Source organism: Anomaloglossus baeobatrachus, chromosome 1, assembly GCF_048569485.1.
Source record: "Anomaloglossus baeobatrachus isolate aAnoBae1 chromosome 1, aAnoBae1.hap1, whole genome shotgun sequence".
In the NCBI taxonomy this organism is placed as follows: domain Eukaryota; kingdom Metazoa; phylum Chordata; class Amphibia; order Anura; family Aromobatidae; genus Anomaloglossus; species Anomaloglossus baeobatrachus.
This window is the reverse complement of record NC_134353.1, coordinates 283,254,689-283,282,201: the sequence shown is the minus strand read 5'-3', so window position 1 is coordinate 283,282,201 and position 27,513 is coordinate 283,254,689. Positions and strand designations below refer to the sequence as shown.

Genomic DNA, 27,513 nt, shown 5'->3' with positions numbered 1-27,513 from the left:
GACTCCCCTGATGATCGTTCCCCATGAAACGCGTTAGGAGTGAGTGTTTCTTTATTGTATGGAGGTGACTTCTCTGTGGCATTCCTGTGGGACTTGATGAGCTGGTTGACAGCTCCCCAGAAGCCTTGATGTATCTTTAAGTTGCCCTTAACATCTCTTCAAGATCGGGTAAGATCGTTCCCTGTTGGGGATTTTACTACGCCACGATATCCAGATTGGTACTTTACTGTCAGCATATTTAGGACACATTTTTTCTCCATCTTTGCCCCTGTGCTAGGGGTGCTAGGGAGGAGTGTGTCTTTGGTTAGTTTATCATCATTCTGGCAATATTACTGGGTGGTTTTCCTATTAAGGTTTAAGGATACCACTGCCATACTGATTTGCCAATGGTGATATGACTTGCGCCTTGTTTTATGCCCCTCATGTAGCATGATCATAATCATTGCTTATGTTACTGTTTTTACTCACCCATGATCCATGAGCTTTGGCTCATTTTTAGCAGCAATCTATTAAAAGTTATATTTTAGGTCTCCTGTTTTTCCAGATCTTGTATTTGTGCTCCTCTTGGATTCAGCTATTCACTACGGTAGATACTGTGGATCCCCTGGGTATACTGCTATTTAAACATGTCTTCAGTCACATCATCAATAAATACTAGTGACCCAGTGCCATTGGAAGCCATGCATGACCATGCCATCACACTGCATCCATCATGTTTTACAGAGGATGTGGTGTACTTTGGATCATAAGCCGTTCCAAGCCTTCTGCATACTTTCAGATTATCATCATTCTGGTACAGGTTGCTCTTCGTTTCATCTGTCCATACAATGTTTTCCCAGAACTGGGATGGCTTCTTTAGATGCTTTTTTGACAAAGTCTAATCTGACATTTCTATTTTTAAGGCTGATTAATGGTTTATACCTTGTGGTGAACCCTCCATATTTGCCCTCGGGAAGACTTCTCTCTATGGTAGACTTAAGCTGGTGTCACACACAGCGACAACGACAACGACGTCGCTGCTACGTCACCATTTTCAGTGACGTTGCAGCAACGTCCCGTCGCTGTCGCTGTGTGTGACATCCAGCAACGACCTGGCCCCTGCTGTGAGGTCGCCGGTCGTTGCTGAATGTCCAGCTTCATTTTTTGGTCGTCACTCTCCCGCTGTGACACACACATCGCTGTGTGTGACAGCGAGAGAGCGACGAAATGAAGCGAGCAGGAGCCGGCACTGGCAGCTGCGGTAAGCTGTAACCAGCGTAAACATCGGGTAACCAAGGGAAGACCTTTCCCTGGTTACCCGATGTTTACGCTGGTTACCAGCCTCCGCCGCCCTTGCTGCCAGTGCCGGCTCCTGCACTGTGACATGTGGCTGCAGTATGCATCGGGTAATTAACCCGATGTATACTGTAGCAAGGAGAGCAAGGAGCCAGCGCTAAGCAGTGCGCGCGGCTCCCTGCTCTTTGAACTGTGACATGTAGCTGCAGCACACATCGGGTTAATTAACCCGATGTGTGCTGCAGGAGAGCAAGGAGCCAGCGCTAAGCGCGGCTCCCTGCTCTCTGAACTGTGACATGTAGCTGCAGCACACATCGGGTTAATTAACCCGATGTGTGCTGCAGGAGAGCAAGGAGCCAGCGCTAAGCAGTGCGCGCGGCTCCCTGCTCTCTGAACTGTGACATGTAGCTGCAGCACACATCGGGTTAATTAACCCGATGTGTGCTGCAGGAGAGCAAGGAGCCAGCGCTAAGCGCGGCTCCCTGCTCTCTGAACTGTGACATGTAGCTGCAGCACACATCGGGTTAATTAACCCGATGTGTGCTGCAGGAGAGCAAGGAGCCAGCGCTAAGCGCGGCTCCCTGCTCTCTGAACATGTAGCACAGCGACCTTATGATCACTGCTTCTGCTGTGTTTGACAGCTAAGCAGCGATCATAACAGCGACTTACAAGGTCGCTGTTACGTCACCGAAAATGGTGACGTAACAGCGACGTCGTTGTCGCTGTCGTTTAGTGTGAACCCAGCTTTAGATAATGAAACACCTATTTTCTTGAGAGTGTTTTTCACTTGGGTGGATGTGGTGAAGGGGTTTTCTTTCACAGGAAAGGATTCTGTGATCATCCACCACTATTGTCTTCCTTGGACATCCAGCCCTTTCTGAGTTCCCGAACTCTCCAGTGTGCTCATTTCCCCCCCTCCCCCCCACATTTCTGCTATCTCGCTGATGGATTTCTTTTTTTTTTTTTACATCCCAATGATGTTCTGTTTCTCTTCCATTGAGAACTCTTTTGACTGCAAGTTGTGGGTTTACAACAACAACTTCCAAATGCAAATGCCACATCTGTAATCTGCTCCAGACCTTTAAACTGCTAATTGATGATGGTTTAATGAGGGAATAGCACCCACAGAGCACATTAAAGAGCTTTTGAGATACTTGTCCAATTACTTTTCATCCATTTAAAAAGAAGCAGCTACATGTTAAAGAGCAATTCCTAAACCCATACTCCCATTAGGATGTAAATACCCTCAAATTAAAGCTGAGAACATGCATGTATAACAACATATTGATTACATAACTGTATATTGAAAATGTTTTGGTAAACAGGTAAAATGACAACATTTGTGTCTCTGTCCAAATATTTCTGGACAAAACTGTATAATGGCTAAATGATTACTTTTGGATATGAGCATAAGCAAATACAAAATCACAAACAGCTGATATTGGACTATGGACAGATATTTACACAACTGCAAAAATATATGTCAATAAGGAAGTCAGGTAGCTGAGAAAGCAATACAAACAAAGCAGAGAAGTAGTCTCTCACTTAAATCCTATACGTAAAGGGGTTAAAAAAAAGTAAAAAAAAAGTTGCAAAAATATGAAAAAAAATCAGAAAATAGAAAAAAAACTAAAAAGAAATGTATTACAATAAATGAAGGGAATTTTGTTACTTACCGTAAATTCCTTTTCTTCTAGCTCTTATTGGGAGACCCAGACGATTGGGGTATAGCTACTGCCTCCGGAGGCCACACAAAGCACTACACTAAAAAGTGCAAGGCCCCTCCCCTTCTGGCTATACCCCCCCGTGGTATCACGGGTTCTCCAGTTTTAGTGCCAAAGCAAGAAGGAGGAAAGCCAATAACTGGTTTAAACAAATTAACTCCGAGTAACATCGGAGAACTGAAAAACCGTTCAACATGAACAACATGTGTACCCGCAAACAACAAAAACATCCCGAAGGACAACAGGGCGGGTGCTGGGTCTCCCAATAAGAGCTAGAAGAAAAGGAATTTACGGTAAGTAACAAAATTCCCTTCTTCTTCAGCGCTCTATTGGGAGACCCAGACGATTGGGACGTCCAAAAGCTGTCCCTGGGTGGGTAAAGAAATACCTCATGTTAGGACTGCAAAACAGCCCTCCCCTACGGGGGTGTCACTGCCGCCTGCAGGACTCTTCTACCTAAGCTGGCATCCGCCGAAGCATAGGTATGCACCTGATAATGCTTGGTGAAAGTGTGCAGACTGGACCAGGTAGCTGCCTGGTACACTTGTTGAGCCGAAGCCTGGTGTCGTAATGCCCAGGACGCACCCACGGCTCTGGTTGAGTGGGCTTTTAGCCCTGAAGGAACCGGAAGCCCCGCAGAACGGTAGGCCTCTAGAATTGGTTCTTTGATCCATCGAGCCAGGGTGGCTTTAGAAGCCTGCAACCCCTTGCGCGGACCAGCGACAAGGACAAAAAGTGCATCGGAACGGCGCATGGGCGCCGTGCGGGAAATGTAGAGTCTGAGTGCTCTCACCAGATCTAACAAACGTAAGTCCTTTTCATACCGGTGAACCGGATGAGGACAAAAGGAAGGCAAGGATATATCCTGATTAAGATGAAACGAGGATACGACCTTAGGGAGAAACTCCGGAATGGGGCGCAGCACTACCTTGTCCTGGTGGAACACCAGGAAGGGAGCCTTGGATGACAGAGCTGCCAGCTCAGACACTCGCCGAAGCGATGTGATCGCAACGAGAAACGCCACCTTCTGTGACAGGCGAGAAAGGAAACTTCCTTCAGAGGCTCGAAAGGCGGCTTCTGGAGAGCAACTAATACCCTGTTGAGATCCCATGGATCTAACGGCCGCTTGTACGGGGGTACGATATGACAGACCCCCTGTAGGAACGTGCGCACCTTAGAAAGACGTGCTAGACGCTTCTGAAAAAACACGGATAGTGCCGAGACTTCCCCCTTAAGGAAGCCGAGCGACAAGCCCTTTTCTAACCCCGATTGCAGGAAGGAAAGAAAAGTAGGCAATGCAAATGGCCAGGGAGACACTCCCTGAGCCGAGCACCAGGTTAAGAAAATCTTCCACGTTCTGTGGTAGATCTTAGCAGAGGTGGACTTCCTAGCCTGTTTCATGGTGGCAACGACCCCTTGGGATAATCCTGAAGACGCTAGGATCCAGGACTCAATGGCCACACAGTCAGGTTCAGGGCCGCAGAATTCCGATGGAAAAACGGCCCTTGGGACAGTAAGTCTGGCCAGCCTGGTAGTGACCACGGTCGGCCGACCGTGAGATGCCACAGATCCGGGTACCACGATCTCCTCGGCCAGTCTGGGGCGACGAGTATGACGCGGCTGCAATCGGATCTGATTTTTTGCGCAGTACTCTGGGCAAGAGTGCCAGAGGTGGAAACACATATGTGAGCCGGAACTGCGACCAATCTTGCACTAAGGCGTCTGCCGCCAGAGCTCTGTGATCGCGCGATCGTGCCATAAATGCCGGGACCTTGTTGTTGTGCCGAGACGCCATTAGGTCGACGTCCGGCACCCCCCAGCGGCGACAGATTTCCTGAAACACGTCCGGGTGAAGGGACCATTCCCCTGCGTCCATACCCTGGCGACTGAGGAAGTCTGCTTCCCAGTTTTCTACGCCCGGGATGTGAACTGCGGATATGGTGGATGCTGTGTCCTCCACCCACATGAGGATTCGCCGGACTTCCTGGAAGGCTTGCCGACTGCGCGTCCCTCCTTGGTGGTTGATGTATGCCACCGCTGTGGAGTTGTCCGACTGGATTCGGATCTGCTCTCTTTCTAGCCACTGCTGGAAAGCTAGTAGGGTAAGATACCCTGCCCCGATTTCCAGAACATTGATCTGAAGGGTGGACTCCTGCTGAGTCCACGTCCCCTGAGCCCTGTGGCGGAGACAAACTGCTCCCCACCCTGACAGACTCGTATCTGTCGTGACCACTGCCCAGGATGGGGGTAGGAAGGATCTTCACTGTGACAATGAGGTGGGAATAAGCCACCATTGCAGAGAGTCCTTGGCCGTCTGGGAAAGGGAGACTTTCCTGTCCAGGGAGGTTGACTGCCCGTCCCATTGGCGGAGAATGTCCCCTTGCAGTTGGCGCAGATGAAACTGCGCAAAGGGAACTGCCTCCATGGCTGCCACCATCTTCCCTAGGAAGTGCATGAGGCGCCTTAAGGGGTGCGACTGGCCTTGAAGGAGAGACTGCACCTCTGTTTGCAGTGAACGCTGCTTGTTCAGCGGAAGCTTCACTATCGCTGATAGAGTGTGAACTCCATGCCGAGATACGTTAGTGATTGAGTCGGTGACCGATTTGACCTTGCCAAATTGATGATCCACCCGAAAGTCTGGAGAGTCTCCAGCGTAACATTCAGGCTGCGTTGTCATGCCTCGAGGGAGGGTGCTTTGACGAGTAGATCGTCCAAGTAAGGGATCACCGGGTGTCCCTGAGAGTGCAAGACTGCTACCACTGCTGCCATGACCTTGGTGAACACCCGTGGGGCTGTCGCCAGACCGAATGGCAGAGCTACGAACTGAAGATGGTCGTCTCCTATCACAAAACGTAGAAAACGTTGGTGCTCCGTAGCAATTGGCACGTGGAGATAGGCATCTTTGATGTCTGTTGAGGCAAGGAAGTCTCCTCGAGACATTGAGGTAATGACGGATCGGAGGGATTCCATCCGGAACCGCCTGGCGTTCGCATGCTTATTGAGCAGTTTTAGGTCCAGAACAGGACGGAAGGAGCCGTCCTTTTTTGGAGCCACAAAGAGATTGGAGTACAAACCCTCGCCCTCGTTCCTGAGGGGGGACAGGGATCACCACTCCTTCTGCTCTTAGAGCGTCCACCGCCTGCAGCAGGGCATCTGCTCGGAGGGGAGGTGGGGCCGTTCTGAAGAATGGAGTCGGAGGACGAGAACAGAACACTGTCCTGTGCACGTGAGCACAATGTCCGTCACCCACCGGTCTGTGACCTGTGGCAGCTAAATGTCGCCAAAGGCGGGGGAGTCTGCCATCAACCGTGGATGCGGAGAGAGAGAGAGAGCTGAGAGTCATGAGGAGACCGCCTTGGTAGCGGTTCCTCCGGCTGCCTTCCTTGGGCGTGATTGAGCCCGGCCGGAATCTGAGCCCGTCTGAGGTTTTGTAGCCCTTTTGCACGAGGACAATTGGGACCTGCCCGAGCTTGGGAAGGACCGAAACCTCGACTGTACTTTTAGGACAGCATTAATAGGGTAAGTCCCAGTGCAGACATTGCGGAGTTACGGACGCCTCTGCGGTACAGATGTACATGTGCTCAAGGCCAGCTGCGCAAGAACAGCTGAAAAGGTTAGGTTGCCTATACGGCTGTGAATGCCGGAGCAACCGACACGCCGATAGCCTCCTAGACAGATTTCAACCAGAGTCCATCTGTCTGTGAATGGCATCTTTAAGTGAAGCCCCATCACCAGTGCAACTATGGCTCTAGACGCAAGCCTGGAGATTGGAGAATCCACCTTTGGACCCTGGGTCCAGCGCTTGACCACGTCAGGGGAAAAGGGATAACGTGTATCTTAAAAACGTTTGGAGAAGACGCTTATCTGGTAAGCGTGGTGTTTCTGGACTGCTTCTCTGAAGTCAGCGTGGCCAGAAAAATACTCAATATCCGTTTGAGATACTGAAAAGGGACTTCTCCTGCTGTGAAGCTGACTCCTCCACTGGGGGAGCTGAGGGAGAAAGATCCAACCTTCCATTGATGGACGCTATAGGATCATTCCGTATGGCGTTACCATCCGGGGTATCCGGATTGATAGCGATGTCAGGATCAAAGTCCTGGAGAGCTGCCTTATCATACAGAGAGTCCTCCTGGGACCCCCCCGTTCCAAATGAGGTTGGTCAGGAAGATTGCCCATGGCCTGTCTGGACTGCAAGTCTCTATCTTATGACAATATATCTGTCGAAACTGCAACTCCGTCCCTGTCCTTGGACAGGGATGACAGGTGGTTTCTTTGGCCACGACTAGTAGAGACCCCGGCAGACGAAGTGCTAGAGACCCCGGCAGACGAAGTGCTACAGGGGAGCATGCACACAATGGGACGGTGTCATGAACAGCATCCCATGTAGTAAAAACAGCACTGAAAATCTGTGTTGCTTTTTTGCCGCTGCCGACTAGCCATCTAGAAGTATATAGCCAAGATTGGTGACCGTACAGTGCAATGTATAGCATACAAGCATAAAGTACAAATGAACACTGCAGCACAAGCAATACAAGCAGCATAGAAGCCTGTGCCCTGGCACCTCTGCTCTTCTGCTGCTGTAGACTAGTCATCTAGGGGAATATAGCCCAGAAGAGTGACCATACAGTGCAATGTATAGCATACAAGCACAAGTACAAATGCACACTGCAGCCCATGCAATACAAGCAGCATAGAAAAAAACCTGTGCCCCAGCACCCTTGGTTTTCTGCTGCTGTAGTCTAGTCATTCCAGGAGAATATAGCTAAGACTAGCGACTGTACAGTGCAGTGTATAGCATACAAGCATAAACACAAATGAACACTTCAGTACGTGCAATACAAGCAGCATAGAAAGCCTGTGCCTTAGCACACCTGCTTTCCTGCTGCTGATGTGTCGCTCTCCAAGCGGGCATATAGCGACCTATGCAGTTAAAATACACATGTACACACTGCAGTATATATTGGGGTCAGCACTATGTGTGCCGCTTACCGCCCGCCTATAAGCGGGTGTATGGTCGCCACCGTCCTGCCTGGTTGCCGAACGTCCGAGCTCGGACTGCAGTAATGGCTGCCGGCGTCTTCCCCAGCTCGTGTGAGGAGGGGCGGGCCGTGGGCGTGCCCCAAGTCAGAGCGGGAATCCGGCGTCCGACAGTGTGCAGTGAGAGGGCTGGAGCATGTAAATAAGGCTCCAGCCCTCGGCGCTGCTGATTGCTCAGCGTCTGTCCCCTTCCCTGAGTGACAGGGAGGGGGCGGGAACGAAGCGGCACTAGGCCGCAGAAGCCGGGGACTGGATTTATAAGCGCCGCCGCCGTAAAAGCGCGGTCGGCGCCCAGTCCCCGGCGAACTACAAGTCCCAGCCGCGCCACCGCTCCCGGAGCGTCCGGCGCGGTAGTTCCCAATACACAAAGTCACTCAGCAAAGCTGCAGTGACTGTAACCCTTTACTGTCCCCGGCGCACTAGCACACCCAGCAAGTCTGGAGTGTGCTGTGCCTGTGTGTACGGGGACACAGAGTACCTGTAATGGTGCAGGGCCATGTCCCTGAACGGTACTCCAGCTCCGTATCCAGCAGGTTCAAATGGGTCTGTGGATGGAGCCCGGCGTCAGAGCTTTGAGGCCGGCAGGATCCCACTTCCTCAGAGCCCCCCAGGGGGATGTGGAAGGAAAGCAGCATGTGGGCTCCAGCCTCCGTACCAGCAATAGGTACCTCAACCTTACAACACCATCAACGGGTGAGAAGGGAGCATGCTGGGGGCCCTATATGGGCCCTCTTTTCTTCCATCCGAAATAGTCAGCAGCTACTGCTGACTAAAATCTGTGGAGCTATGCATGGATGTCTGACCTCCTTCGCACAAAGCTTGAAAACTGGAGAACCCGTGATACCACGGGGGGGTATAGCCAGAAGGGGAGGGGCCTTGCACTTTTTAGTGTAGTGCTTTGTGTGGCCTCCGGAGGCAGTAGCTATACCCCAATCGTCTGGGTCTCCCAATAGAGCGCTGAAGAAATGTATATTTATGTAAACAAAGTACACATATTTGATATTGCCACGTCCATAACAACCCGATCTCTTAAACTGTCAGACTAGTTAATCCCTTCAGTGAAAACTGTAAAAAACAGTACATAAAAAACATAGCAAAAACTGTGTTTTCATCATACCGCCGACAAAAAAAAAGTGGAATAAAACGCAATCAAAAAGTCATATATAAATAAAAATAGTACTACTGAAAACTTCCTCTTCTCCCGCAAAAAAAAAGCCACCATACAACTCTGTCAGCGAAAAATAGCTATAGCTCTCAGAATACAGCAATTCAAAAACTATTTTTGTTCTATAAAACAATTTAGTTTTTATGGTGTAAAAGAGGCAAAAGAGAAAAAAAATATGCACTGTATATGTGGCATTGCTGTAATGGTACTGACCTGAAGAATAAAGCTTATCACTTTTACGACATGGTGAACGGCGTAAAAACAAAACAAAATGGCAGTGAACTGCACTGACCTCAAGCGGTCACAGCAAGTGGGTCACACAGTAGCGTGAGAACCGCTGGCAACTGTGACAAGCAGTGACGTCATCACATCGCCGCAGTTCTCATACAAAGTATTGCGAGAGCCTGCCGCACTGAACTGCGGTGAACTCATGACGTCACTGCTCGTTTGAGTAGTCAGAGAAGAAGCTGCAAAATTTCAAGATTTTAAAAGGGTATTCCCATCTCCAAAATCATATCCCATTATGTAGTAGGTGTAATAATAATATTAGCAAATACCTCCAATTAGAAATGTAGTATAGTTCTTTTGATTCACTATGTCGCTTACCTCATGTTCAGTGCCTTGCAGGACCTTAGGTGTCCATGGTTATGACCATGCTTATAGTGATAGTTTGTTAGTTGCTAGTGGTCGTAATCATGGATACCTAAGTTCCTGCAATGCCCTGAACATGAGGTAAGAGACGTGACTATATCAGGAGAACTATACTACATATCTAATAGGAGGTATTTTCTAATATTATTATTACACCTACTACATATTGGGAAAGGATCTTGGAGCTAGGAATAACCCTTTAAATATAATGACATTGAAAAATATAAAAAAAAAAAAAAAAAAAAAAAATCAAAAAATATTTTTCAAAATATGTTCAACATAAAAACTGGCTTTTAAATCATATGTCATTTTGTCATTTTCTTATGACACATTCTCTTTAATCATGAAAAAAAAGATTTTATTTTGCAAGTCATTACTCAGATGGTATGCTTCAGGCTGTTTGTTTGCTAATTTTTGGAGGCAATCTGGAGAGCTGAAAATCCAGCTGGATGGAAAGAATTAACATAACATTGAGGTCCACCTCTTCAATAAAAAGACATTACTGAAAATTATTACATTTTTTATATGTAAAGTGTTTACCCAGATGTGACAGAATAGTTGTCATATTCAGTAATTCATAAGCTTGATAATGTAAAAAATAGTTCTATATAAAAATGTTTTTCCTAATAGTATGATGTAACATTAGTGATAAAGGTTAGATTGGTGAGGAGGTCCAAGCACATTTAATCTATTAAATGCTAGAACAAGGTCGCCTGTTCATCATACTGTAAAATATATCCCATAACTTTTGGCGTCCTGTTGAAATGCTATAAAACAAATGTTGTTTTGGAATACATTAGTAAGCGTATGTTCACATAGAGGTTTTTTTTTACATGGATTTTAAAGCAAATCTGTTTCAAAATTCACATTTAAATCCTACTCAATTACTCTTTTAAATTTCAATGGGAAATCCATATTGTTGTTATTACAGCAAGTTTTTCAAGAGTTTTTACTATTTCATTGAAGAATATGGGAGGTCACCTCATCAGCATATCCTGTAGACACAGATCTGGTGCTAGATTTCAACAGTTGCTTCATTCATTTATTCACTCCAAATACTGCACCAGTTGTCTTAAGGGTGCTTTACATGCTACGATATCGTTAATGTTTTATCGCCGGGGTCACGTTGTTAGTGATGCACATCCGGCGTCATTAACGATATCGCAGCGTGTGACACTTACCAGCGACCTTAAGCGACCTAAAAAATGGTGAAAATCGTTCACCATGGAGAGGTCGTCCCAATACCAAAAATCGGTAATGGTTGATTATCGATGTTGTTCTTCGCTCCTGCGGCAGCACACATCGCTGTGTGACACCGCAGGAGCGAGGAACGTCTCCTGACCTGCGGCCGACCACAATGCGGAAGGAAGGAGGTGGGCGGCATATTATGTCCCGCTCATCTCCGCCCCTCCGCTTTGATTAGCCAGCCGCTTAGTGACGTCGCGGTGACGTCGCTGTGATGCCGAACGTCCCTCCCCCTTGAGGGAGGGATTGTTCGGCAGTCACAGCGACGACGACGACCAGGTAGTGCGTGTGACGCTGCCATAGCAATAATGTTCGCTGCGGCAGCGATCACATGAAATCACATGCACGATGGGGGCGGTTGCTTTTGCGTACGATATCGCTAGCAATTGCTAGCGATATCGTAGCGTGTAAAGCACGCTTTAGGGCAGGGACAGACGGTCGTAGATTCTCTCATCAAAGAAAATTGGGCTGATTCTGCAAATGGCACTAATCAAACTCTGAGCAGAGTTTGATTCAAGTGTCAGCATTCTGTGATGGATGGGGATTCTCTTGATCTGTGATTCTCTTGGATGGGGAGCACACTGTAAAGACATTTCTTCATTTCCTCCATTGTGTAGAAATCAAAATTCACTCGGATGTCATCCAAGCGCATGCAGTCCGATGATCTCCACATACTTATTGACTTGCATGGCCGAGTGTGATCCATATATCAGATCAAACTTGGAAATGTAGTAACTTTCATCTCAGAAAGACATTTCCGGGGGAAAAAAATCTGACTTGCTCGGCCCCGTAGACTAACATTGGTCTGAGTGTGATCCGATGTTTTGTCGAATAGCACTCAGAGCGAGAATACATCCGCCTGCACCTGCAGTTAATCTGGGCTTATTCCGATACCTGAATTTTGCCAGTCCTCAGGGCAGCAAACATGCATTGTGCTGTGTTGAAGGCATGTCTCCAGTTGTGATAGGCTACATTCTTCCGATAGTTTTTCTTTACACTTAGAATCCATCTGCACAGAGTCTGTAATTGAAGTGAAAGAAGTGATTGATAGTGATAGACACACAGTATGGCACCTGTTAGATATCACAGTTGTTGAAAGGAAATAATAAAGTAGAAAACTGCAATATGTCATTTAATAGAGATAATTGAATCTGTTAAATTGAATCCACGCATTGCTGTTCGTATATGGACCATGAGAGATGCTTGTGTGAACCCAGCCTTACACTACATTTTACGTGGTTTGCTGAATTTAGAGGTCCATACAAAAAAAGCCCATGTGAATCAGCACATAGGCTAATATTAGTTCTATGCAAGGGCGTAACGATTGCGGTTGCAGAGATTGCAATCGCGACCGGGTCCGTGGATGCAGGGGGTCCGCCTGCCCTAGCCCCAGATTCAGATAGATGTGAGTCCGAGGGCACGCATCCAGCTGAAATATATCACAGCACAGAGACCTGTTGGGTCCCTGCACTGCGATGTGCTGGCTGCTAATGAAGGCCATGAATATTCACTGCTCTCCAAGCCCATAATCCTGGGCCCAGGGAGCAAAGAATATGCAGATAGCTGCCGATGCTGCTAGTGGCCACGCATGACAGTGACATCATGCGATGCACCACTTACACGCTGGTCAGTTGCCAGCATGCTAGTGTTGCAGGAGGACTCCAGGGGCGTGGGGGAAGGTGAGTACAATTGATTAAAATTTTTTTTTACTGTGTACACGCAATGGGGATCACACTTACCAGGATGGAAGGTGAAATATACCATGATTAAAGGCTATATACAGTTAGGTCCAGAAATATTTGGACAGTGACAGAAGTTTTGTTATTTTAGCTGTTTACAAAAACATGTTCAGAAATACAATTATATATATAATATGGGCTGAAAGTGCACACTCCCAGCTGCAATATGAGAGATTTCACATCCAAATCGGAGAAAGGGTTTAGGAATCATAGCTCTGTAATGCATAGCCTCCTATTTTTCAAGGGACCAAAAGTAATTGGACAAGGGACTCTAAGGGCTGCAATTAACTCTGAAGGCATCTCCCTCGTTAACCTGTAATCAATGAAGTAGTTAAAGGTCTGGGGTTGATTACAGGTGTGTGGTTTTGCATTTGGAAGCTGTTGCTGTGACCAGACAACATGCGGTCTAAGGAACTCTCAATTGAGGTGAAGCAGAACATCCTGAGGCTGAAAAAAAAAGAAAAAATCCATCAGAGAGATAGCAGACATGCTTGGAGTAGCAAAATCAACAGTCGGGTACATTCTGAGAAAAAAGGAATTGACTGGTGAGCTTGGGAACTCAAAAAGGCCTGGGCGTCCACAGATGACAACAGTGGTGGATGATCGCCGCATACTTTCTTTGGTGAAGAAGAACCCGTTCACAACATCAACTGAAGTCCAGAACACTCTCAGTGAAGTAGGTGTATCTGTCTCTAAGTCAACAGTAAAGAGAAGACTCCATGAAAGTAAATACAAAAGGGTGCACATCTAGATGCAAACCATTCATCAATTCCAAAAATAGACAGGCCAGAGTTACATTTGCTGAAAAACACCTCATGAAGCCAGCTCAGTTCTGGAAAAGTATTCTATGGACAGATGAGACCAAGATCAACCTGTACCAGAATGATGGGAAGAAAAAAGTTTGGAGAAAAAGGGAACGGCACATGATCCAAGGCACACCACATCCTCTGTAAAACATGGTGGAGGCAACGTGATGGCATGGGCATGCATGGCTTTCAATTGCACTGGGTCACTTGTGTTTATTGATGACATAACAGCAGACAAAAGTAGCTGGATGAATTCTGAAGTGTACTGGGATATACTTTCATCCCAGATTCAGCCAAATGCCGCAAAGTTGATCGGACGGCGCTTCATAGTACAGATGGACAATGACCCCAAGCATACAGCCAAAGCTACCCAGGAGTTCATGAGTGCAAAAAAGTGGAACATTCTGCAATGGCCAAGTCAATCACCAGATCTTAACCCAATTGAGCATTCATTTCACTTGCTCAAATCCAGACTTAAGACGGAAAGACCCACAAACAAGCAAGACCTGAAGGCTGCGGCTGTAAAGGCCTGTTAAAGCATTAAGAAGGAGGAAACCCAGCGTTTGGTGATGTCCATGGGTTCCAGACTTAAGGCAGTGATTGCCTCCAAAGGATTCGCAACAAAATATTGAAAATAAAAATATTTTGTTTGGGTTTGGTTTATTTGTCCAATTACTTTTGACCTCCTAAAATGTGGAGTGTTTGTAAAGAAATGTGTACAATTCCTACAATTTCTATCAGATATTTTTGTTCAAACCTTCAAATTAAACGTTACAATCTGCACTTGAATTCTGTTGTAGAGGTTTCATTTCAAATCCAATGTGGTGACATGCAGAGCCCAACTCGCGAAAATTGTGTCACTGTCCAAATATTTCTGGACCTAACTGTACCAGGACCATACTGACCTGCAGACACTTGCACTGCTTTCCTCACACACCGGCCGTCCAGGCTCCTGTGATTGGTTGCAGCCAGTTGATACGCTAAGAAAAAAGAAGAAAAAAAAGAGTATACCAAAAAGGGATCACCAAGAGATTTACAAAAATAGAAAATCTTTATTATAAATAGGAATACATATGGAACTCCAGTGTGGAGTTCCATATGTATTCCTATTTATAATAAAGATTTTCTATTTTTGTAAATCTCTTGGTGATCCCTTTTTGGTATACTCTTTTTTCTTCTTTTTTCTTGGCATATGTATCTGTACACCTGGAGATCCCATTAGGTGGTGCCCTTCCCCCTCCTCTCTAAATAGCCAGTTGATACGCTGCCACTCAGGGTGGCGGCGCATCTAACTGCAGCAAATTGCACGCGCTGGTGGCCGGGCAAAACAATGAATATTCAGTTGTCAGCCCCGAAAGGGAAAGCGTCACCCGGAAGCAGCTTGCTGCCATGACACAGCCTCAGTGAGTACACTGCACACGCTCCTACCTCCTATCTCTTCAACCAATGTTTTTAATCTTCAGATTCTGGTCCCCATAGACTTACCGGAGTGGATCGAGTTTTTTTTTTAAATTTAGCAGCTCTACTCAGGATAAAATTGTGGTTTTATCCTGAGAAAGGGACTAGATTGCTCCAAGATGCGAGGATTAATAAACCTGTCAATTTTTCATTCAACTTATCATTTTTGGTCACACAGGCAATGCAGAGTAACCACTATCTACTTCATATAGTCAAAAAATGTGATTAAAATACGTACAAAAAAATTCTCAAACAACAATGAAAAAAATACAACTAACTTAATACACATAATAGGTGCAGAAATGCGCTAAAAAAAATCAGCAACATCAAAAACTCACAAAATACTTATCACTGAAACTTAGCCTAAAGCGGGCTTTACATGCAACAACTTTGCTAATGAGATGTCGTTGGGGTCACGGAATTCGTGATGCACATCCGGCCTCGTTAGTGACGTCGTTGTGTGTGAAACGCAGGAACGACAGTTAACGAACAAAATTACTTACCTAATCGTTTGATCGTTGACACGTCGTTCCTTTTCCGATTATCGTTGTTGTTGCAGGACGCAGGTTGTTCGCCGTTCCTGCGGCAGCACATATCGCTATGTGTGACACTGCAGGAACGAGGAACATCACCGTACCTGCGGCCGCCCCGCAATGAGGAATGAAGGAGGTGGGTGGGATGTTCGGCCCACTCATCTCCGCCCCTCCGCTTCTATTGGGCGGCCGCTTAGTGACGCAGCTGTGACACCGAACGTACTGCCCCCTTAGAAAGGAGGCTGTTCGCCGGCCACAGCGACATTGCTAGGCAGGTAAGTATGTGTGACGGGTCCTAGCGATGTTGTGCGCCACGGGCAGCGATTTGCCCGTGGCACACAAGCGATGGTGGTGGTTGCTTTCACCAGCTAGCGATGTCGCTGTGTGTAAAGGCCCTGTCACACAGAGATAAATCTGCGGCAGATCTGTGGTTGCAGTGAAATTGTGGACAATCAGTGCCAGGTTTGTGGCTGTGAACAAATGGAACAATATATCCATGATTTCACTGCAACCACAGATCTGCCAAAGATTTATCTCTGTGTGTGATGGGGCCTTAAAGCTCGCTTTACAGTCCTTAGTCATAAACAAGCTTAGAAAATAACAGTAAAAAATCCTAAAAAGACTTGAACGTAACCCAAATGTAACCAGTAAATAAAACATATAGTTCATATTTGTAATACAAGTCATCCTGCAATGCAAGATTAGTAGACAACAAACGTAGCTCCAAAGACCAAGGGTACTCTGTGCGGCAGCTGGGGACTGCAATGTTGAACCTCTGTTCTGCATCCCAGCCAATATCAGAGGTATGGGTGCCATAAAATATTATTAGGTAGGGCGGCACGGTGGCTCAGTGGTTAGCACTGCAGTCTTGCAGCGCTGGGGTCCTGGGTTCAAATCCCACTAAAGACACCATCTGTAAGGAGTTTGTATGTTCTTCCCGTGTTTGCATGGGTTTCCTTCGGGTACTCCAGTTTCCTCCCACACTCCAAAGACATACAGATAGGGACTCTAGATTGTGAGCCCCAATGGGGACAGTGTTCCTGATGTATGTAAAGCGCTGTGGAATTAATAGTGCTATATAAATGAATACAATTATTATTATTAGGTGTGAACAAACAGGGTTCATCTATAAATGTGTGTGTAGCTCCCCTAAAGCCCTCATGGTGCTACAAGGTTCTGCATTCCCACAAGGGTGCAGGGCCTAGCCCCTTAGGGACCCGGAGATCCAGTGCCGGTAACACCAAAAACCCAGGTAATCCCAGTTTTTCCCTAAGAATACCCCATACAATGGTACTTAGGTATGGTCGGACCAATGAATGGCCACCTAGAGGTGGAGCCAAACGAGTCAACTAGTTGACCAGGTGGGAGGGGCAGACTTTGGAGCGTAGAGAGAGTTGACAGCAAGAGAGGAGTGAAGGTGGACGTGAGGAGACGTCCTGACTCGGGTTAATGGTGACCTGGTACCCAGGAGAAGTGGTTGCCGGTGGAGTACGATGGAGTACTCCCGGAACTATGCACCGACGGGATACAGGACCCTAGGACAGGAAAGAGCTCCAAGCCGACCTGTTAACAACTGCATAGCAAGGGGACCACCTTGCTGACCTAAAGAATCCGAAGACTCAGTAGCAAAGGGAGAGCCCGGGGACAGGACAAGAGACTCCATCCCCATAGGGTTCACGCTACCGTCAGGCGGACAGAAGTGGACAAACCACCAGACGGGTATCCGAAGTTGCTCTACGCCACGGGGACCCATTTACCAGAGACAGGTGCAGGGGAAGAAGGTACCAGAGAACCAAATTGGCACTGGAACGAAAGGGACCTGGAGGTGATATCAGCCGGCCTCGGGCAACCAGTTATTACCAGCCAGCCATGAGTAAAATCAGATGCACTGAACTTTGGTGTGGATTCCCTTCTAGCACCCGTCAGAACACTTATCCACTGGGGCCCGACCCTGCTTGCGGAGGGCCTACCATCCAAGCTGCAAATAACACCAGCCCCAGTAGTGACATTCTGCAGTGGCGGCTCCATACCTGTAGAGACATTGCCCGGGACCGAGTACCCCATATCCCTGGGTGTTACATGTGTCTCCTCAGTTAGTACATTGCTAAGCTGGGTGTGAAAAATAAACAGATATCTGCAATTAAACATCTTTTACTTATTCCTATATGGGTCTGGTGATGGATGGTTTCCCTAGATGTCTTACCTCATATTTCATTTGGAAGGTCTGCACAAGGTTGAGGTCTGTGAACATTCGACTTGTAGCTAATGTGGTTTCCATGTCAGTAAGCTCAAAATCACTGAAGTAGAAGTCTGTTAATCGAAGTGATTGTGCAGATGGCACAACAGATCCCTTTGAAAGACAAGAAATGTGAATTAGCTGAAGGCACAACACAAGTCTCGCAGGTGAGCACCATGTAAGAGGTCACAGAAAAATTCCCGAGACCCTTTACTACTCTTCTCAGTTGTGTTATGGAGCAGACAAAGTAATTATAGACATCAACTAATATCATGTTTCACACGCATCGTGCTGATCATTGCCAACCCAGAGACTGAAGAGAATGTGCACATTGAGTATATTTGAGGGAGTCAAAAACAACACTTTAGTTATTTAGTAGAAATTGCTTCAGGTAACACCCCTTCTTTGGGAAGTTTTTGGGGTAGTTTTTTCATTTCTTAAAGAGGTTTTAATAAGTTTTTTTCCTGAAGCAATTTTGCAGCCTAGGTTGGAACATTTTCCATTGAGAGATGATTCAAAGAAGTGACATGAACATTTTCCACCATGAGTTATTAAAAAACCAAAATGGAAGATAAACACTCAAAAAGATTGAACATATGAACAGCAAAGTGGTCTTACATTATTAATTAATAGGAAGAGTCTTTGAAGCATTTTTTCAGTGACTTATATCAGCCAACGTTTAGAGTGGACCAGCTCCCAAAGATTCCTTATAAAAGTCCAGGTACCCATATCATAAAGCACATATAGGGAGGCTGAATTTGGTTCTCATTTACTGGCCCATTCTTGCAGGCATTGCATTGTATGAAGCATAACGATTGTCAATACAATTGTACTGTCCCCATACTGCACCATGTTATTGACAGCACATCTCATGTTTACATTGAGAGATGTGCTGTCAAACAGCTATGACCTTTTGTCAGCATAAATTATCTGATCATTAAAAGTTTTGCTTGTATGAAGGGTAATAGATGTGATGATTACACTGATAATTGGGAAGACATGGGCATAGGAGCACTCGGACAGTTATTGGCTAAATGGACCTTTATAAAACTTCAACTAACACGAACTTATAAAAGTAAATAATAATAATAATAATAATAATAATAATAATAATAATAATAATAATAATAATAATAATAACTTCCACTTTACCATTACAGACAACTTACTATGCTGCATTTTACACCTTGTTCCATGGATATTTGTTGTCTTACTTAGGTTGTAGTTTTCTTTTGTATTTTAATAAAGACTAACATTGTTTAATCTCATCCCAGAATGCTAAGCTAAGATGTATACTAAACATCCCCGAATACTGAACATGAAAATTGCCTAGAGACATTAGATTTTAATAGCCAAAACTGGATCATAATTCCCCTACAAATTACTCTTTAGCCAAAACAATTTAGATGAACTGTCAAAAACTGTAACTACATGAATGAACAAAATTTCAAGGTTTATTAATAAAAAACAATTACACAAACATCTGCCAAAGAGATTGAAAAAAACAATACAACCCCTCGCCCCCACCACCACTCTTTTAATAACCTATTCGGGCAGTGTGGTGACATGATAATGTCCAAAATAGCTAAATATATTCTGTAACATAAATACATAAATAGATTAATGGATATAAAGAACAAAATAAAAGTTCTGATCATAATGTTTACATTAAGAATATGTGATTACATTGACACATACAGGAAAGAAGTATACTGTACTAAATAACCCTAAATACTGAACACACATGTTGCCCAGCGACATTAGATTTTAGTTTTAGTTTAGTTTTAGTACAAAAGTCAAATATTTGTGGTGGCCTTAAGAAAGTCTATGTTTTTTCTACAAATAAGTGAGCATAACCAGTGGCATATAGGGGGGGGGAAACAGCTGGGGCATCTGCCCCGAGCACACTGGCAGCAAGGGTGCCGTTCGGTCGGCCAATGCAGCAGTTCAAGGTGTATCCCCAATAGCTGCATTTTTCCACCCCCCGTACTGGGATTTCTTAATTTTATGAGCTGGCTGTCAAGCTGGCAGTTAGCTCAAATGCAGCGTGCCGGCTCCCAGTGTTCAATTGAAGCCCTGACTACTGGTCAGGGCCAGGGTGAAATCAGTTGATAACATTGCTGACGTCACCCCTCGGCGTCGCATTGCCAGAAGTTTGATATAGTAAGTGCTCCAATGGAGCTGAAGACAACGAAGAGTTATTGTAATTAGAGGAAGGGAGTGAAGAAATTTGAGTGCATAGTATGGGGAGAGAGGGTGGGTAGAATGTATACGGACATTGTATGTGGACACAGTATGAGGATCAAATGGGGGAAGAAATTTGAAGACACAGTATGGGGCACAGAGGGGGAACTTGAGGACATAGTATGGCGAGTGAGGGGGGGAATTTGAGGAGACAGTATGGGGAGTCAGGGGGAATGTATACAGACATGGTATGAGGAGTGAGGAAGAGATGAATGTGGAGGTAGTGAGGAAACAGTATGGGGAGTGAGGGGGTAGTCTATGTGTACACAATATGGGGAGCTAATGGGGGGGAAGAAATTTGAGAATACAGTATGGGGAACAAGGGGGGGGGGAAGAGGCACAGAATAAACACTGGGTATTGTGGAGCGGGGGGATATGGAGATGGGGCAAAGTGTGAGACCACAGCAAGGATGGGACAATATGCTTAGGAGGGGGAGTGCAATAAGGGGGTACAGTGTAGGGACTGGGCAGTATAGGCAGCACACAGTGTGAGAGGACAGTGTGAAAATGGGGCCCAGTAAGGAAAGGAGAGGGCAGTGTTGAGGGTATGTACTATAAGAGGGACAGAGTGTGAGCACAATATATATACAGAATATTGTGCAGGGAACACAATGAGGATCAATTATTTATTCAAGCATGCAGCATAGGCCAGTTATTTTAATTCATGAGCATTATAATGACAATGTTCTTTTTAAGGCTATCATGCCAGGATGTATACACATACGCAAGACCGGAGAAAATGTAATTGTGTAGAGATGAGCTGTGAATGTGAAAAGTCATCATGCCATCTGGACAAGATGAAGAAAAGAAAGATAACAAAGCTAATCATATACGACATCTGGATGTAAATGTTTATTTGTGATGCTGGCTAATTCTCATCAGTACTGTGGTTCCTGTAATCATCATCTGATGATGAGCGATAGCAACAACTCCCAGTATCTCCTTACCATTGTTAAGAATGTACTGGAAGTTGTAGATTCATGCAATACAAATGTATATGAGTCTGACCTGTTATTACAATTGATGTACTGATAGTGGTTTTGGTGATGCATTCCTGTACTGATGTTGGTTGCTATGATGAATTTCTGTACTGCTGGTGGTTCTAACGATAAATTTCTGTACTGATGAGGGTTGTGATGCTGTATTTCTGTACTGATGGGAATTCTAGTAATGTATTTATGTACTGCTGGTAGTTCTGGTTATGTACTCTTGTTCTGTTATTAGTTCTCATCCTGTACACATGTAACAATAGATAACTTGTAAGATTATATGATACATGGCTATGTTAATAAAGTGTTGTGCTGTCTGACAAGGCAAATGTTACTGTGGTTTTACTAATGAACAATAGAAGAAAGCAGATACTGGATTTTTCTTTTATTGTTCATCATTACCTGAAAGACGGTCCAGAGCTCTCCATGCACCACACCCCAATTATGGATCTAGTCAATATCTGGTGAGCTGATACATACTTTCTCAGTATGACTATGTTTTTATTTATGCTAGGAGCAATTAAAGGGGTTGTCCAGGTTTGTGGTGAAAGTCTGCAGTCACTATAAGCTAATGAAGACTGCTGAATTCTCATAGCACATGCATTGCACACTGTTAGGATTTTCTGGTGGCAACGGTGAGAGGGGAAGGTCACAAAACCACAACTGTGCGATTGGCATACATGCAGTTGCGTGCCTACTAGCTATGCCTTGAGTGAGGCCGGATATGTCTAGTTGAAATGTGGCCAGAAGTATACAAATCTCATACTTGTGCTCTTGTGACTGTCCACTCTTGCCGCTGACCAGGGAGAATACTAAAGGTGTGCAAGGCAAACACTATGAGAATTCAGAAGCCTACAGTCACCTAGACTTGGAAAAGCCCTTTAATTAGAAAATTAAGCCCTTAGCAAGTCAATCCTAACATGTATTACGCTCAATGTGAGGATTCAGCTCTGCTTGCTAGTTTCAGCAGTCATCACATGAACACTCCAATCATATGCGATTTTTGTATTTACGGTCAGGTAACAACTAACTTTTTCTTCCTGCTTCCCTCCGTTTTTCACTGATCATTGAGAGAATTGTGAAGAGTAGCTCGTCGGCATATGACTAAGTGTGCAAATCACATATGAATGAGTGGTAACAGGATGACTACTCAAACCAGTAGACGTGTGGGGAGGGGAGGGGGGGCGCCAAACTGAATTCTTGTCCCTGGTGCCAGAAAACCTAGATACATCTCTGAGCGTAATCATGCAAGCCCATTAATAAGGTGCATTTAATGTCTATGTGCATTGCATAATTTGGATGAATGAGTTATCAGTCCGGTTCCCTCACTAACATGCAGCTGGCTTGACAGCTTTGTTCTCAGGGACACAGTTAATAAAGTATGCTCGGCCAGAATGTGGCCTGTTGCCATTCTTCATGGATTTCTCCAAGATATTACACAGTGAATTCTGCTTCTTTACTTTTGTATACCAAGGAGTTTGTGCTTTCACTTGTAGCCCCCTCTTGGTGCCCCCCACATCACTTCTTCTTTTCATTTTTCCCTAAACTAAATAATTAAAGAAAGGGAAAGTATTTGGAGTTTGTTTGGAAAAAGATCTATTCTTGGTACTGTGACAGGGGTCTCAGCTCACTTCAGGCTCAGACAGACAGTACATATTTCTCTTACAGCTGTCACAGACTTGCTAGGAGTTAGCTGTGTAAATCCACAGGCAATTCCTTTTCAGGAACGGTCTAGCAGTAACTGCTGTGAGAAGTATGTCATGCGATTTGTCTAATTTTAGATCTATATATTACAGAATTACATTTAGACATACAGTTTATCTGACATTACAGGACTTCCGATTTACCGAAAATACTGCTTAAATTAATCGAGTATTTTTACTTAAACATCATCTCAGTCCATTGTGATAACCCGTTGGCTATGTGCGCACGTCGCATTTTGTTTCACGTTTTTGTTGCGTTTTAAACTGCACTCTGTCAATAACAAACTGCATGCTTTTGCTACCCAGGCAAAGTCTATGAGAAATCAGAATTTCCATCCGCACGTTGCAGTTTTTTTTTCAGCGTTTTAGTTGTCAAATATTTGTCAAAATCTTTGACAAAAAAAAGCAGCATGTTCATTCTTTTTGCATTTTGGTCATGTTTTGTCACCCATTGAACTCAATGATGGGATGAAAAATGGATGGCAAAATGCATGGTAACAAATGGCTCATACATTTTCACTGCTTCCCCTGTCTGTGATTGGTTGCCGTCAGATGCGCTCCCATGCTGAGTGACAGCTGTCTGACTTCAACCAATCACAGCCACTGGTGGCGGGTCTATATTCTACAGGAAAATAAATAATTTTAGAAAAACAGCATGCAGTCACCCCCCAATTTTGATACCCAGCCAAGATAAAGCCTCACAGCTGAGGGCTGGTATTCTCAGGCTGGGGAGACCCACATTATTAGGAGTCCCCCAGCCTAAAAATATCAGCCAGCAGCCACCCAGAATTGCCCCATCCATTAGATGTGGCAGTCCCGGGACTTTACCTGGCTCTTCCTAATTACTGTGGTGTGGTGGCAATCAAGGTAATAAGGGGTTAATGGCAGCCCATAGCTGTCGCTAAACCCTAGCTTAGTGATGGCAGATGTCTATGAGACACCCCCCATTACTAATCTGTAAGTGAAAGTAAATAAACGCAAACACCCAAAAAATCCTTCATTTGAAATAAAAGACAAAAAAAGCCACCCTATTTCACCACTTTATTAACCCCTCAAAAAACCCATCCAGGTGTGAAGTAATCCACATGAGGTCTAACAACGCTTCCAGCACTGCTACATCTGACACTCACAGCGAGCACCATAGAACATGACTGCCCGCTGTGAGCTCCACGCAACTGAAGTGAGTCGTGCTATCAGCGGTGACGTCACTCAGGTTAGCCGCAGCCACAGCTGAAGTAGTCCACCTGTGACAGCAAATTACCTGAGTGACTGAAGTTAACTGCACTAAATTTTTAATAGTTTGTAGTCAAAGGGACAGCAGACGATCACTGCACTTAAGGAGTGATGGCCAAACTTCCACTGTGCCTTTTTAATCAATCTTGTATACACTGATCCTGAATTTAGCCAGCTTCAGTATTATTGTGCAGCAGAGGCAAAGCCACACTGAAGCAGTCGAACTCTGGAGATCCACAGGCAACTTGGACTGTAAGGCTGTGAGCATATGTTGTGATTTTATTGAGTAATTTTGAGTGCAGATTTATCATAAATAGCAAAGAAATGGTGAGGCCAGCAAAGTCACTTAATATCCGGAAGTGTAGTGCACACATTGAGTATTTTCTCCTTGCAGATTTGGTGCAAAAAAACATCTGCAGCATGTCAATTCTTTCAGATTTTGGCAGCGTTTTTTCAATCACTGACTTCAATTTGAAAAACGCATGCAAAAACTCAATTCAAAATGCCGCAAAAACGCACAAAAAAAGAGGCAAAAATATGCATTTTTCTGCTGTGTTTTTCCTGCCAAGACATGGAGAAACGATGCAGAAATTTCTGCAAGCAAATTCTCAACGCATGCACATACTTGAAATGTCAGATGTGTGAAGACGTCCTTAGTGTACTTATGCAAGAACAAAACCATTACATCTCTATACCATATTAGAATTACATTTAAGGTGCAAAATGCAAAAGTGGAGCCAGTAACATAAAAAAGGGCAAATCTGGAAGGCGCAATGAGAAAACTTGTGAAAAATATATATGGTACATATATATAGTAAGAGAAATAAAATTGTTTTTACCGCTGTTACCTGCAGCTCCATGGTTTCCTCTTCCGCAGCAGACGCATGATAGGAAAGAATCTACAATGCAAATGTCAAAGTTAAACCCAAGTTTAATAAGCTTTAAAAGAAATTGTAAGTTAAAAAAATTATAATGGGGCAATCACTGAAGCTCGGACTAGGTGAGAAGTCCATTTTGTAGCTGATAAGCTTCACATTACTAAGAGAGCAAACCGTACCAAACTTATGTTAAAACTTCCAAGTCTTCTGAGGACCACAAAAACCAACATTATTCACTGTAAAGTCTTTGTGTGTGATAGTCCCAGTGAACCCGGGACTGCGGACTGCAGGCACCTGTGCTGATTCATCATGGTTTACCTATATAATTATCCTTATGATAGGTCAATATCAGATTGGTAGAGTTCAATACTTGGCACCTTTACCAACCAGCTGTTTTCAGCTTCCACAGTGCATGAAGCTGAATCACTGTGTAGTGGCCATTACTGAGTGATGCAGCTCACCTCTTTAAGGCTGGTTTCACATTAACGGTATTCTGCCGCACTGCCGCATCCGGCACAAGTACAGTACAGTTCAATACAGTTCACTGGCATCGCGGCAAGCTCCGGTCACATGCTGTCACATGCTCCAGTCACATGACCGCATGTGACCGGAGCTTGCAAGTGAACTGTATTGAATTGTACTGCACTTGTGCCAGATCCGGTAGTGCGGCAGAATACCGCCAATGTGAAACCAGCCTTAAATTGTATGGGAATTGAGCTTCACTACTCAGGAATGGCCACTACACAGTAAACAGAGCTGTGCTGTTCCATGTCCACACATTCGTTACACTTGGCATCCAGAGCTAATAATGGCTGATCAGTGAGGATGCAAGTCTGATATTGATGACCTATGTTATGGTTAATCCCTTTAAATAACAATAGCTAGAGTGACACAGTCGTTCTTCAAGTTACAATATGAAATGCCCATAGTAAATTAAAAATAGTGTAGATTAAAGCCACAACTCTATGAAAAACTAGTTAATTCTAAGCAAGAAAAAATTAAAATGACAGATAAATAAGCACAAATTTAATATAAATACAGTACATCAAGCCCATACATATAAAATTCAGGAAGAGCAGCTGGAAGCTGGAAATCACTTTTTTTCAGGAAAGGAATTTTTTGGATTCTTGTAAAGTGCAAACAATCAGTATCTAAAATGGAGCCATCAGTGGCATAACTTGAAACTTGCAGGCCCCAATGCAAAATATCTTACAGGGTTTCAAACTAACCAGGTCTTTAATATTAATAGGCTTTTTATATGGTGCAAAGGGATCTTTTGGGCCCCCTAGGTTCCAGGGTCTGGGTGAGATTGCAACACTTAGGCGCCTTATATAGTTATACGCATGGTAATCATCTTCACTGGGTGTGCAATGGAGCAACTCTTTTTGGCACAGGACATTTTGTACTGCACTGCACCGAAGAGAGGCGTACTATCCAGCCAATATTTGCAAGCACTTCAACAGTACAGGGGATTTACCAGTGAAATGTCTGGGCTAATATCTGGAAATTCCATAAATTAAGGAGTTATATGATATTGATAACATATCCCTAAGATAGGTCATCAATAGCAGATTGGCGTGGGTCTATCACCCGGCACCCTACGATCAAACAATAGCGAGTGGTGCAGACCTCAGAAGTACAGAGTGTAGAGAACCGGAACACCACAGCCATTGTCAGGTATGCAGCTCTGCTCTTGTCAAAGTGAATGGGAGTTGAATGGCATACAAAGGGAAGTAGCAATGAATATGAAAGGGATTTGAAATGTAAAACTTTGTAGAAGCCTAAAACATTACACTTTGCATATTTTTGTTTATTAAAGTAATCTGCCATTTGTTATTCCTTTAGGGGTTCTTTACGGGGATCCTAATTATGAAATGTTGCCCTTACAAGTGTCATCTCAGGCATCAGAGACAGTCGTTTCTGTCGCAAACAACAGATGGGTATCTGGAATATTTATTAGAGCCAACTTTCTATTGAGCAGAGCAAAAGAAGTGTAAATCCTTATGGAGGGTGTTTGAAAGCTAGCGTTTGACAATAATTATTTAATGCTTGAACAAGATGTTAGAACCGCAGTGGTCTGCCAAGAAACAATCCTTTTATTGTGGACTCACCTCTAATGTCACCATCTGTTTGGCCATTGCTCTCTCCACAACTTCATACATCTGGGTGTTCTGGATCCCCAAGCCACAGAAAATTGCAAATGCTTCCAGAAATTGCTCATCATTTCTGTTGAAGGTCTTGATTTTGCTAGAATTTTCCTCCACCTTGTTTACAAGTTGGCAAACTCCTATGATAAATATATCACTAGGGAAATTAATACATTCAAGAATGCTGCTTTGAAAGAAAGAGACAAAAATAAAACCATGGTCGTCAGGAAAGCAGACAGATATGGATAAATATGTATTAGCTAATTAATCTGGCACGGTTAGTTATTGTGTGACATTTTCCAAATATACAAAAAGAAACCGAAAAACTCATAGTCATTGTTTAGGCAACTGGTAATAACCCTGACATACCAAAATACAACAGCCTATATTCCTCTAGGAAAGATGTAGAGTTGGGAGCTTGTAGCGGTGTATAGTCGTTATATCAGTGTC

The 27,513-nt window shown here is 44.6% G+C and overlaps 1 protein-coding gene across 5 annotated transcripts in view; it reads right to left on the bottom strand.

The window, feature by feature from the left end:
* Nucleotides 1-27,513, bottom strand: part of PDE5A (phosphodiesterase 5A) — a 394,028-nt gene that overhangs the window by 58,318 nt on the left and 308,197 nt on the right. For 3 of the 5 annotated variants that reach the window (XM_075350615.1, XM_075350634.1, XM_075350598.1), the window contains exons 10-13: nucleotides 27,028-27,203; nucleotides 24,878-24,937; nucleotides 17,837-17,983; nucleotides 11,992-12,117 (exon numbers count right to left, since the gene is read on the bottom strand). In XM_075350615.1, coding sequence (XP_075206730.1) covers nucleotides 11,992-12,117; nucleotides 17,837-17,983; nucleotides 24,878-24,937; nucleotides 27,028-27,203 — 509 coding nt within the window. The remainder of the gene's footprint in view (nucleotides 1-11,991; nucleotides 12,118-17,836; nucleotides 17,984-24,877; nucleotides 24,938-27,027; nucleotides 27,204-27,513) is intronic. The other 2 variants (XM_075350624.1, XM_075350605.1) reach the window with 1 other exon arrangement.